Here is a 12653-nt window from a genome sequence, read left to right as displayed (position 1 = left end):
GGGCAGTATTATAGTATTATTTGTTTATACATTGTAATATAGCAGATTTTTGTTTCGCACATTTTATTGTAGCAGAGGGTGTGTATATTTGTATGATAACCATTGTCTTCGCTATTACCTGTTGTACGATTTGACAAACAGGGCGAGATTATTCTGGTTGATGTCGTTCACAATGTGCTGCCGGTAGGTGTGCACTAGGTCATGGTTATTGTGGACTTCATCCTAGATACGCAAGGAAAAAAGAAAAAAAAAAAAAAAGAAGAGTTAAGCTGAAATGATTAGATGCTGAATAGGGCCCGGTCTCGGCTGCAGTTATGAATTTCTGAATCTAGGTCAGTAAACAAGCTGCTTCACCCGAGGAAAAAAAACACATGAAACAACAGAGACGTGTCCCAGGGACAGAGACAGGATGTCGGGGCCGACAATGTGGATAAAAGCTTCTGTCTCCGCGTGTTACACAACCTCGCTGATAATATAATGCTGCATCACATAAATGGGTGTATATAGGGAGAAGATGGTAATGGGGATGGGCATAGAAGAAATAGAGCATAATTTCAGGGATGTTCCTGGTGGTCTGAAGGAATGGTGCTTTTGTGGCGCCCCTGCGGCCTCAGATGCCACAGGGTACTGCACCTCACCCGAGGTACAGTATACATCGCGGATATGGAGGAGGTAGTCACCAGTAACAATCACAACCACACTCAACCAACACATAACACGGGGGTTCTGTCACTGGGACTGGGCTAGGGTAGGTGCTGGGGTGACCATCATGAGGTATGGGACCTCATGCCCACTAGTTCAGGGACCCGGGAGGCGGGGCACCAACAGGGAAGTGAAAAGCCATCTGACACTACAGGCAGTTAGCACTAGATGGCGTCTGAGACAGGTCGGACTCCTTAACAAACAAGCAAGCAAAGACATGGAGAGTTTGGGGCCAGTGGTGTGGAGCCGGAGGCTCGACCCGGGTTCTCACGAAAAAAGGGGGATCCCAGGGTTCGCGGGTAGTGCAGAAGGCACCCATGACCTTGGGTCAGGAGCTGGGATGGAGGGAAACCATTGAAGGGAGACGTACAGAAGGCATCACTGGCCATGACCTCCGAAGTATCCTGTGTGACCAGTGAGTAAAAGACCTTGAACTGTTCCACCTGTGTTGTCCTGCTACTGCCGGCGCCCTCCCCATTACGCCACCGCGCCATCAGCACCTGAGAGACTACTATCACCACCATCCTCCCTGGGGCCTAGAACTTCCTGTGGAGAGCTGAACCATCCGAGCTGCATAGTCATCCGCCCCAGCAGAGAAGTCCCGCAGCGGTGGCTAATACTGGCCACGCACCACAGGTGGCATCACGAACCACCACCCCATCATCCCCATCCCCAGCCTTTTATTGACACCCGGGGTCACGGAACCAGGCAAGCAACCGCGGCGTCCCAGGAGAAGCACCGCAGCCCGATAATGAGTAACCCCCAAGACCCCATGAGAGCATAACTTTTATGGTGGTCCTTGAGACAGGGCTTAAAGAAGACGTGCCTCCAGGTCAAAAGTGACCAGTTTTTGCTCTTGTTATATCTCTTCTACTCCCCTGAGTTTTCCATTTTTATTTTTTTTTTAATCTACTATACAAATCCAGAGATAAGGGCCTTTTAATTTAGTGCTAATTTCTATGAACTTCATAAGGGGGTGTGGCTCCCGGATAATTATGCAAAGCAAAGTCACGCCCCTAAGGATCCTCTTTAAGCCACACCTCCTTAGTAGAGACTATAAAAATCAGCACTAATTAAGTAAAAGCCCATATCTCTGGAGCCATATGGCGGATTTGAAAGAAAAAAAAAATGAAATACTAAAGGGGGAAGCAGCAATAGAAGCAGAAGCCCACATTCTACCTAGTAATAGATATTCTTTCAATATGCGGGATAAATAAAAAAAAAAAAATGCATAAAGCATTGGGGCCTGAAAATAAGCCCCGGCGATCATACAATGGCCCAGCTTGGGACAACAGCTGCTCTGATACATTGTAATGATGCACACATCTGTGTCATCTGGACACAACCAAGACAGGTTTTAATCCTATGAATGTAAATAATAATGCTTCCATTCACTGTCAGATGGGATTATAATTGAATAAAAAAAAAAAATTTCAATATATAAAATCAAAATCAAGAAATGTCAATATATAAATAAAAAAAATCAAGAAAAATATAAAATATAATAAAAAATTTCTAAAAAGAGCAAGAAATTTCAATATATAAAGCATAATAAAAAAGTAATTATGAAAAAAGCAAGGAATTTTAGTATAGAAATGATAAAAAAATAGCAAGAAATTTCAATATACAGTTAGGTCCAGAAATATTTGGACAGTGACACAATTTTCGCGAGTTGGGCTCTGCATGCCACCACATTGGATTTGAAATGAAACCTCTACAACAGAATTCAAGTGCAGATTGTAACGTTTAATTTGAAGGTTTGAACAAAAATATCTGATAGAAATTGTAGGAATTGTGCACATTTCTTTACAAACACTCCACATTTTAGGAGGTCAAAAGTAATTGGACAAATAAACCAAACCCAAACAAAATATTTTTATTTTCAATATTTTGTTGCGAATCCTTTGGAGGCAATCACTGCCTTAAGTCTGGAACCCATGGACATCACCAAACGCTGGGTTTCCTCCTTCTTAATGCTTTGCCAGGCCTTTACAGCCGCAGCCTTCAGGTCTTGCTTGTTTGTGGGTCTTTCCGTCTTAAGTCTGGATTTGAGCAAGTGAAATGCATGCTCAATTGGGTTAAGATCTGGTGATTGACTTGGCCATTGCAGAATGTTCCACTTTTTTGCACTCATGAACTCCTGGGTAGCTTTAGCTGTATGCTTGGGGTCATTGTCCATCTGTACTATGAAGCGCCGTCCGATCAACTTTGCGGCATTTGGCTGAATCTGGGCTGAAAGTATATCCCGGTACACTTCAGAATTCATCCGGCTACTCTTGTCTGCTGTTATGTCATCAATAAACACAAGTGACCCAGTGCTATTGAAAGCCATGCATGCCCATGCCATCACGTTGCCTCCACCATGTTTTACAGAGGATGTGGTGTGCCTTGGATCATGTGCCGTTCCCTTTCTTCTCCAAACTTTTTTCTTCCCATCATTCTGGTACAGGTTGATCTTTGTCTCATCTGTCCATAGAATACTTTTCCAGAACTGAGCTGGCTTCATGAGGTGTTTTTCAGCAAATTTAGCTCTGGCCTGTCTATTTTTGGAATTGATGAATGGTTTGCATCTAGATGTGAACCCTTTGTATTTACTTTCATGGAGTCTTCTCTTTACTGTTGACTTAGAGACAGATACACCTACTTCACTGAGAGTGTTCTGGACTTCAGTTGATGTTGTGAACGGGTTCTTCTTCACCAAAGAAAGTATGCGGCGATCATCCACCACTGTTGTCATCCGTGGACGCCCAGGCCTTTTTGAGTTCCCAAGCTCACCAGTCAATTCCTTTTTTCTCAGAATGTACCCGACTGTTGATTTTGCTACTCCAAGCATGTCTGCTATCTCTCTGATGGATTTTTTCTTTTTTTTCAGCCTCAGGATGTTCTGCTTCACCTCAATTGAGAGTTCCTTAGACCGCATGTTGTCTGGTCACAGCAACAGCTTCCAAATGCAAAACCACACACCTGTAATCAACCCCAGACCTTTTAACTACTTCATTGATTACAGGTTAACGAGGGAGACGCCTTCAGAGTTAATTGCAGCCCTTAGAGTCCCTTGTCCAATTACTTTTGGTCCCTTGAAAAAGAGGAGGCTATGCATTACAGAGCTATGATTCCTAAACCCTTTCTCCGATTTGGATGTGAAAACTCTCATATTGCAGCTGGGAGTGTGCACTTTCAGCCCATATTATATATAGAATTGTATTTCTGAACATGTTTTTGTAAACAGCTAAAATAACAAAACTTGTGTCACTGTCCAAATATTTCTGGCCCTGACTGTATATAAAGTATAATTAAAAAACTAATAAAAATAGCAAGAAATTTAAATACATAAATTATATAAAAAAAAAAGGGAGAAATAGAAAAAAAAAGTAATTATAAAAAGAGCAAGAAATTTCAATATATAAAGTATAATTAAAAAAGTAATTATAAAAAAATAAAAAAGAAAAAATTTCAATATATAGAGTATAATAAAAAAGTAATTATAAAAAAGCAAGGAATTTTAATATATAAATTATAAAAAAAAATTAGCAAGAAATTTCAATATATAAAGTATTGTAAAAAATAAAGTTGTCGGAATGTTACTAGTACTGATTTTTATAAAATAGGTAAAAGACCTTTGGATTGTAGAACAATATAAACTCACCTTGGAAAATAGATGGGAAATCACCATATCGGGCAAGCCGTGGGTAAGGCCGGAGAGCTGAGCAGCAAGAAATAAAAAAAAAAAAAAAAAAAGTTATAAAAACATATCTAAACCTAATGAGTATTAACTGTGCCCAATAGATCCTTCACTTTCGATTTATGAATATTTTAGCCTTAGTGCCGCCCCTGCTTAGGATGCCGCTGATCACATGTAGGAAATCTAATTTTCCGGCTCTTTTTTTAATCTGGGACTTCTGCGGCTGTTTCTAAAAAACTGGTTCTGTATGGAGATGTCCTAGAGAGGGGATCCTGTGGTCGGAGGGAAGACCCACTATAATAAAGGCCACTTTACATGCAGTGACATCACTAGCGTTTGCACCCGCCCATGTTGTTTGAGCGTCACAGGCAAATCGCTGCCCGTGGCGCACGATATCGCTAGTACCAGTCGTACGGACTTACCTGCCTAGCGACGTTGCTGTGGCTGGCGAACAACCTCTTTTCTAAGGGGGTGGTTCGTGCAGCGTCACAGCGACGTGACAGGGCAGGCGTCCAATAAAAGCGGAGGGGCGGGAGCAGCTGCATGAAAGTCACGCCCACCTCGTTGCCGGCAGGACGCAGGTACGGTGTTGTTCGTCGTTCCTGCGGTGTCACACGTGTGCTTCCTCAGGAACGACAAACAACCTGCGTCCAGCACCAGCAACGATATTTTGGAAATGGACGACGTGTCAACGATTAACGATTAGGTAAGTATTTTACATAGTTAGCGGTCGCTTGTACGTGTTACACGCAAAGACGTCGCTAACGAGGCCGGATGTGCGTCACGAATTCCGTGACCCCAGCGATATCTCGTTAGTGACGTTGCTGCGTGTGACACCCCCTTAAGGGTGTCGGTCCTTACAATGTGATGCCTTCTTGTCATATGGATTATTAGGGCAGATTGTGGGGCCTATGCAGTGCCCCCTTGAGTGCTGACAGAAGGTCTCGCTCTGGAGGAGTAGATGGGTTAATGTATTACATTGCTCTTCACTAATGTGAATGGCCACATAGGAAATTAGTCCCTTTGTTGAGAGAGCCAAAAACGCGTGGCTCCAATTGATCTTAGTCTCTTTGACTCCCCAGGGGTAAAGGGGTCAGATCGGGTACTATGCATAACAGTAACATAGACATATGACTTTGCTATATCTTTAAAGGTGGAACAACCACAACAATTTTTAAGTTTGAGAGCCCAAAACGCGTGACTCTAATTTACCTTGGTGGCTGCCCAGTCCATCCAGCCCTCGGCACAGGGGTTGATATTAATGAGCACCAGGCCCTCCACCATGCTGGGGTGGTTCAGCTGGGAAAAAAAAAAAAAAAAGGTATTGTTTATTCAGAGCAGAATTCGGTAACTTTCCACTGACATTTCACAAGGTGGAGCCGCTGCAGCTGGAGCTGCCGCACATTTCCAAGCTGGTTTGTTGTGAATTACGGAAGTTGTTTAATCCTTTTAATGGATCTTAATGAAAACTTTATGTCCCGCAGAGAAAATAAAAACCTGGATTACACTGCTGCGCAGATGCAGATGTTTCGCGGGAGTTGTAGCAGAGCTGATTAGCACAAGCCTTGATCACTTAACAATCTGGTGCGGTGCCTTAAAGGGATTTTCCATTCATAGGAAGTGATAAGCTGTCACTTGCTGATTGAAGTGTGGGACCCCTTTGATTGCCAAATTACGAGAATTTTTTTTTTCTGCACAGTACTATCAACATCCAGTTGAGAATTAGAGGGAGTCTTGATATGGAACCCCATGATCTTAAAGAGGTTGTCCACTACTTTTACATTGATGGCCTATCCTTAGGGGTACTTTGCACGTTGCGACATCGCTACTGCGATATCGTCAGGGTCAAATCGAAAGTGACGCACATCCGGCGCCGGTAACGACGTTGCAACGTGTAAAGCCTAGATGCACCGATAAACGATCGCAAAAGTGTCGTAAATCGGTGATCTGTGTAGTGTCGGTCATTTCCATAATGTCGCACCAATAGGGGATACGATGTTGTTCCTCGTTCCTGCGGCAGCACACATCGCTGTGTGTGAAGCCGCAGGAGCGAGGAACATCTCTTTACCTGCCTCCACCGGCTATGTGGAAGCAAGGAGGTGGGCGGGATATTTACGTCCCGCTTATCTCCGCCCCTCCTCTTCTATTGGCCACCTGCCGTGTGACGTCGCTGTGACGCCGCACGACCCGCCCCCTTAGGAAGGAGGCGGGTCGCCGGCCAGAGCGACGTCGCAGGGAAGGTAAGTGCATGTGAAGCTGCCGTAGCGATAATGTTCGCTACGCCAGCTATCACAAGATATCGCATGTGCGACGGGGAGCGGGGACTATCGCACTCGGCATCGCTAGCATCGGCTAGCGATGTCGCAGCGTGCAAAGTACCCCTTAGATTGGTCATCAATACCTAATTGTCCGGGGTCCGACACCAGACATACCTCCCGATCAAATATTCTCGGTCCCGGCGGCGGCAGCAGAGGGCTGGAAATGCTCAGTTCCGGAGCTGCCCAGTCTTCTGATACTGGCCGCGGTCGCAAACTGAACATCCACCTCCTATTGATCTGAATAGGAGGCAGATGTGTAGTACCTGGCAGTGGCCACTGTCGGAAGGGCATTTCCGGCTGCCTGCTGCCGCTGCCGGGATCAACTGATCGGCGATGATGTTGGGTGTCGGACCTCTGCTTACAGACATTGATGATCTACCCTAAGGATAGGCCATTGATGTAAAATTAGTGGACAACCCCTTTAACACTTTATAAGACAAGAATACCCCTTTGGCATTAAAAAAATGTTTAAAAAAAAACAAACTTACAAAAATCTGAAGTGAATGGCATCTTGATAAGTGATACTTACAGCAAATCTTGTTAGGATATAGGCACCGGCTCCGATTCCCAGCCCAAGGATACTTTTCAAACTAAAAGTACAAAAGGAATGATACATCACATTCTGCAGAATGTACAGTTCCCAAAAGAGGCATCGTCTACTCAAAAGCTCAAAGACAAAAGTATAAATTCCTAAAACTGTAGCCCTATATCTAAACACCCTGCCCAAAAGTAGCTTAGACTATCAATACTGAGCCCCTGAACATGTGACCAGTTACACCTTCCTTAGCCCCACCCCTGAGGAGTCTAAATGAAAGAAGCCGATCATATGAGCAGTTACTCCTGCCTTAGCTCTACCCCAGGAGTCCAATGAAGCAGAGCATGTGACCAGTTACACCTTCCTTAGCCTCACCCCTGAGGAGTCTAAATGAAAGAAGCAGAGCATGTGACCAGTTACACTTTCCTAAGCTCCACCCCTGAGGAGTCTAAATGAACAAAACAGAGCAGGTGACCAGTTACACCTTCCTTATCCCCACCTCTGAGGAGTTTAAATAAAAAAGCAATCTGTAGGTAGGGCACTCAGGCTCTAAAAACAAACCTATATACGCTGTCATCCGACGCAAAGTATTTCCATGCCAGCAACTCATTAGGAAAAGTCTTAGGACACCGAGAAAGATGGGCACTAGGGGGACACCACTTACGCTTTCAACTTTTGGGAAAACATTACATACTGGATATAGAGGTAGTCCTTACCCCAGCTGCTGTATAACACCAGGTAGCATTTCAGCCAGTTGGTCCATTGAAGGGTATACATACCTGCGTAAAATAAAATGTATTAATTTTTTTAGTTTCTTGGTTCCCACCAGTAGTGATAGTACCTCCGTCCCCATACACTTGGTGGCAGTGATCAACACATTGAATTGTAACCAATTACTCTACGACCTACGGCTCTTTCCTTGCATTAGATCAGAGTCTTCCAGCAATCAGTAAGGAACCCCAACAAATGCTAAACTATGAGGTCAGCAGTGCTCGGGGACCTCCTGAAATTTCCTGTTCATTAACAATGTAGGGTACTTGTTATACCGTATCCCCTTGGCTCTTATAATCAGTGGGGACCCCCACAGTCAGCCCATAGTGACTTATCCTAGCCTCGCTTCCTAATGCTACAGGCAAGTGTGGGCTTGAGTCCAACGACATCAGTTCTAGGGGTTGTCCACTTTTTAGGAGAATTAATGTAATCATGATGTGCCATAAATACAGTATAGGATCGATCCGATTATTTGGACCTCTACTAATCATGGGTAGTTTCGGCCCTTTCTTTTTAGATATGTGGTCACTCGGACCTCAAGCTAATTAGGAATTAACAAGGGATGGGGATTGGAAAGTCATTATTCACAGCTTGTGGTCAGATTTCTAATGGTCACTTTATAATGACATTCTATGAGAAGAAGAGAACCCAAAGGCCATCAGCCATTGACTTCATCAACAACTCCATATGTTAGGACCACCACTGGCCTTGTTCTCGATTTTGGATTTCCCTTCACAGACACCAATATTGTCACGGTTGTGTCAAGGTTAACAGACAGTCATGTGGTTTCTGGCCATAGAAGGTCACAGTGGTTGGAAAGTCAGGGAGCACTCTGCATAGCCATTTTTCCTGCTGTCAGTATCCATTGGTATAGGTAGCTTTCCTGCTGGATTCGTCTCTTCCCATTTTTATAATGTTTAGTGGGGTTGACGAAGAACTCATCCCATCCATTCCCTGGTTAGGGCCCAGCTCTAGGGATACCTAGGGTCAGGTATCCGGCTCGGCACAGAGGTGCGGAACCTATCTAAGGGCGGTGTGGGCCCCAGAGCAGCAAAAAAGAAAATTAGTAATTGGCCTCATTGTTTGTTGTTGTCCAAAACCGGAGCCCAAAATAGGACTTCCCTCGTCACTGAGCCGTACTTATCTGTGATTTCCCGAGCAGCAATCCTGAAGTCGCTAATCATTGCTAATTCTTAATTCTGATTAGTCTCATTGAACCTGACAGGGCTTAGTGGTCCATTAACCTGTTACGTCCCAAAGTCACTAATCTGGGAGAGAGAAACAGAATAACGATCATCTCATTACGCCCCCTTACCCGGCTGGAAAAGAAGCAGCTCCTTCATGCTGACCGGGCGCGTCCACATGGCACACGGAGAAATGCTGTGTGATTTCATGCATGTCTTCATAGTTAAATAAGGAGTTGAAGCACGTTTTATCTGTACATTGAGGGAATAAAAATATGTGACGATCAATCAAAAATTACAATTAGGTAAAAATTTTGGTCAACTGGCACTGGTGGGAAGCCTTTACTGGGAGAACACGACTAGTATTCAGGAAAAATGAAAAAAGACGTCCAGCGTAGTCCTCAGTTTATAAGATAAAATCCAAAAATTGTTATTGATTATCATTCCATTAAAATATAGCGGTGTGTAGAGTGATAAAGTTGGTCTAATAGCCCATCGCATCGAACTACGCGTTTCGACACAGTCTATGTGTCGAAACGCATAGTTCAATGGGGTATTAGACCAACTTATAATCAATAAAATTTTTTGGATTTTATCTTATAACCTGAGGATTGCGCTGGACGTCTTTTTTCATTTTTCCCTGAATACTTGGCAGCCAAGCCTTCCGTGCGCTGGGTCCAAATAGGGAGCGGTGAACAGGATTGGTGAGCTGAATTCTCCTTTTTTCTGATCACGACCAGTATGTTGCATATGTATTCAAACAAATTACGAAGTGGTTGCATCAAGTATGTCTTGGCACAATGATGCCACAATGCATGGTTTGTTGTTGGCTTTTGGGTGAACCACAAGACATTGGAGACAACCGCAACAGGGTCATGGCACATTACACAATTTTTGGTGCCTGAGCTCAAAGACAAATGGACCATACTATGCTCTTTGGAATTGGACACTATTGAAGGTTCTCAAGGTCACCAAGAAGTGGATGTCATCCAAGGGGTCACTGAACATTGACAGTATCCAATGAGTTCACCCTAAAATTGGTTCTTCTTCTATGGGTTCAGTAGGGTGAGGATGCTAGCCTAAAGTCATCAAATACATAGACGCTAGGGTTGAGCAAAATAATTAACAAGACCATTGTCCAGCAGCCACTGAGGTTGGGCCAGAGACCTGTGAACCTTCTCCTACCTTTAGGCATCTCCGTCTCCTCTTTTGAATAGCTGGCTCGGTAAAAAGTCATGCCTGCATCATGCTGCAATGATCACCGTTGAAGGTAGTGATATTGGAAAGTAGAAGATTCGCAGGGCTCAGATCTGGTGGCCAAGGCTACTGTCATGGCTACTTGGTCCAGGGTCTTTCAAATCTTTGTGCTCAACGTTACATAATTAAATACTATTGCAGATGTTGACCAGGCAGATGGAATTCTTATAGGATACAAGGGAGTTGCAACTATAAAGTCAACCTCATAGGATCATTGAGTTTGGATATTACCCCACAAGGTCACCATGAGGTTGATACTACGACCACCAAAGATGATATTTTGCCATTGGTCCACCAATACATAGAAGGAAAATATCCCCTAATAGTTGACATTATTTCTCAAGGTCACCAGTGAGGGGGGTCCCGTAGGTATTTAATCAGGTGAAGATGGATCCCCCTAAGTGTCCGCACGTCCACTCATTCAGAAGTTCTACAAAAAAAAAAGCTGCTATTACTTACGGTTTAGTCCAATGTCGTGGTATGTCAGGATGACGGGCCGGTTCTGTCTTGGCGTTCCACACATGGTGACGTGGATGATTCCATGAGCTGTTTCAATGTCGTGCTCCTGAGGAAGATACCCAAAAATGTTACAATAATTATCATATTCATATACATTATTGACCATGGTCTTCCTTCTGAAATGTCCATGGCAAGACCAGACATTAGCCCATGACCCCCTTTGATACTGCCCAAGTCTTTTTGTTCCAGAATTTCAAGATGGGCGGTTGACTACACATCATCCAAGCCGGGTGTTATTGTATCTAATAACTTTATGTAATATATTTTATAATTATCTGCCACATAAAGACATCAGTGTTATAGAAAATAGGCGGCGGCCCTGTTCAAGACTTTGCCTTAGGGCTCAGGAACCTCAAAGGAGTTAATTTGCTTTAGTTTTTAGAAAGGCTCCTCGATAATCAGCTGATGACAAATTGTCCAGCGATCAGCTGAGATCTATGGGGAAACCTTGCCGCAAGGGTTCAATTTCATTCCAGCACCTCCGCAGGTGAAAAGAAGAATTACGCATTTTTTGTGTAATGCAGGACAGGAGTCCTCCTAAGAGAGGGGCGCTATTTTAAGCTGAGATTAAGATCCTGAACAGGGAACCCCTCTAATACAATTATAAATATGAGTTTTCTAAATCAGACAACCCCTTAAAGTTACACCTCAGATTTTCAAGTTAACCACACACAGTCTGTGGACTAATTTCACACTTGTTCATGTTGCATTATATTCACTCCTGAAAAAAAGCCCTTTGATTCAATTACACTGCTCACAAAAAGTTAGGGATATTTGGCTTCTGGGTGAACTGTCCGGATGATCCTAAAATGATCATCAGTACCGCATCTTTGCAAGGCTTCAAATAGAATGTTCTCAGACGGAAGCGACCACTGAGCTTAGAGTGTCACTAGCAGGTTGTACAGAGATACAGAGAGACCAGAAGAGTAACAGAAAGGCAGAGAAGTGGATGTTCTTTGGCTACATCCCAAATTGATGACCACTTGATTATGAACAATGTGCTTCAGAGCCAGATGACGAATGTCACACAACTCCAGGCACATTTAAGGGAGGTGAGAGCCCCCCAAGTATCACATTAAACCATCATTCACATCAGTGTGGCCTGTGTGCTAGATGCGCTGGAAGGGTACCTGACCACACAACCAGGCACAGGAGCATCTACGCTGGATGAGCGACCAGTTGCCTCAGTGCTGGTCACTGAAGAAAGGATATTCACGCTGAGCAGAAATATCGGTCGCCAATGATATTGGAGACGTCAAGTAGAGCCCTGTGCATCAGCCACTGGTGTCACCAGGCGAGCCTTTGGTGGTGGTGGTGTTACAGTGGGGGCTGGTGTGTCTAGTCAGTACAGAATGGCCTTACACTGTGTGAATGGTACAGTGTCTGCCCCTACTGCTAGAATACTATCATTAATTCAGTCATTGAGACTCTACATGAACAGCACCAGCCTTATTTCATCTTCATGGAAGACAATGCTCCGGCTCATCAAAGCCACATCATTAGGGAATGGCTGCTGGAGACTGAGGGACCTCAAATGGAGCGGGCGGCACTTTCTCCAGACCTGAACCCCATAGAAAACCTATGGGATCACCCGAGTCGCCGTGTAGAGGCTGTAACTCTGTACCCCAGAACCTCAATGACCTGATGGCCACCCTTCAAGCAGAGTGAGATGCCATGCCTCCACC

At 44.1% G+C, this 12653-nt stretch overlaps 1 protein-coding gene across 1 annotated transcript in view; it reads right to left on the bottom strand.

Annotated features, from left to right (window-relative positions):
* NDRG1 (N-myc downstream regulated 1) overlaps positions 1–12653 on the bottom strand; it is a 55375-nt gene that overhangs the window by 10117 nt on the left and 32605 nt on the right. Inside the window, exons 4-10 of the mRNA XM_075352846.1 lie at positions 10909–11014; positions 9324–9444; positions 7954–8016; positions 7232–7292; positions 5597–5683; positions 4349–4405; positions 119–222 (exon numbers count right to left, since the gene is read on the bottom strand). Coding sequence (XP_075208961.1) covers positions 119–222; positions 4349–4405; positions 5597–5683; positions 7232–7292; positions 7954–8016; positions 9324–9444; positions 10909–11014 — 599 coding nt within the window. The remainder of the gene's footprint in view (positions 1–118; positions 223–4348; positions 4406–5596; positions 5684–7231; positions 7293–7953; positions 8017–9323; positions 9445–10908; positions 11015–12653) is intronic.

Source organism: Anomaloglossus baeobatrachus, chromosome 6 (assembly GCF_048569485.1).
Source record: "Anomaloglossus baeobatrachus isolate aAnoBae1 chromosome 6, aAnoBae1.hap1, whole genome shotgun sequence".
Classification (NCBI taxonomy): Eukaryota; Metazoa; Chordata; class Amphibia; order Anura; family Aromobatidae; genus Anomaloglossus; species Anomaloglossus baeobatrachus.
Note: the sequence above shows the minus strand (reverse complement) of the source record. Positions and strands in the feature narration are given on the sequence as shown.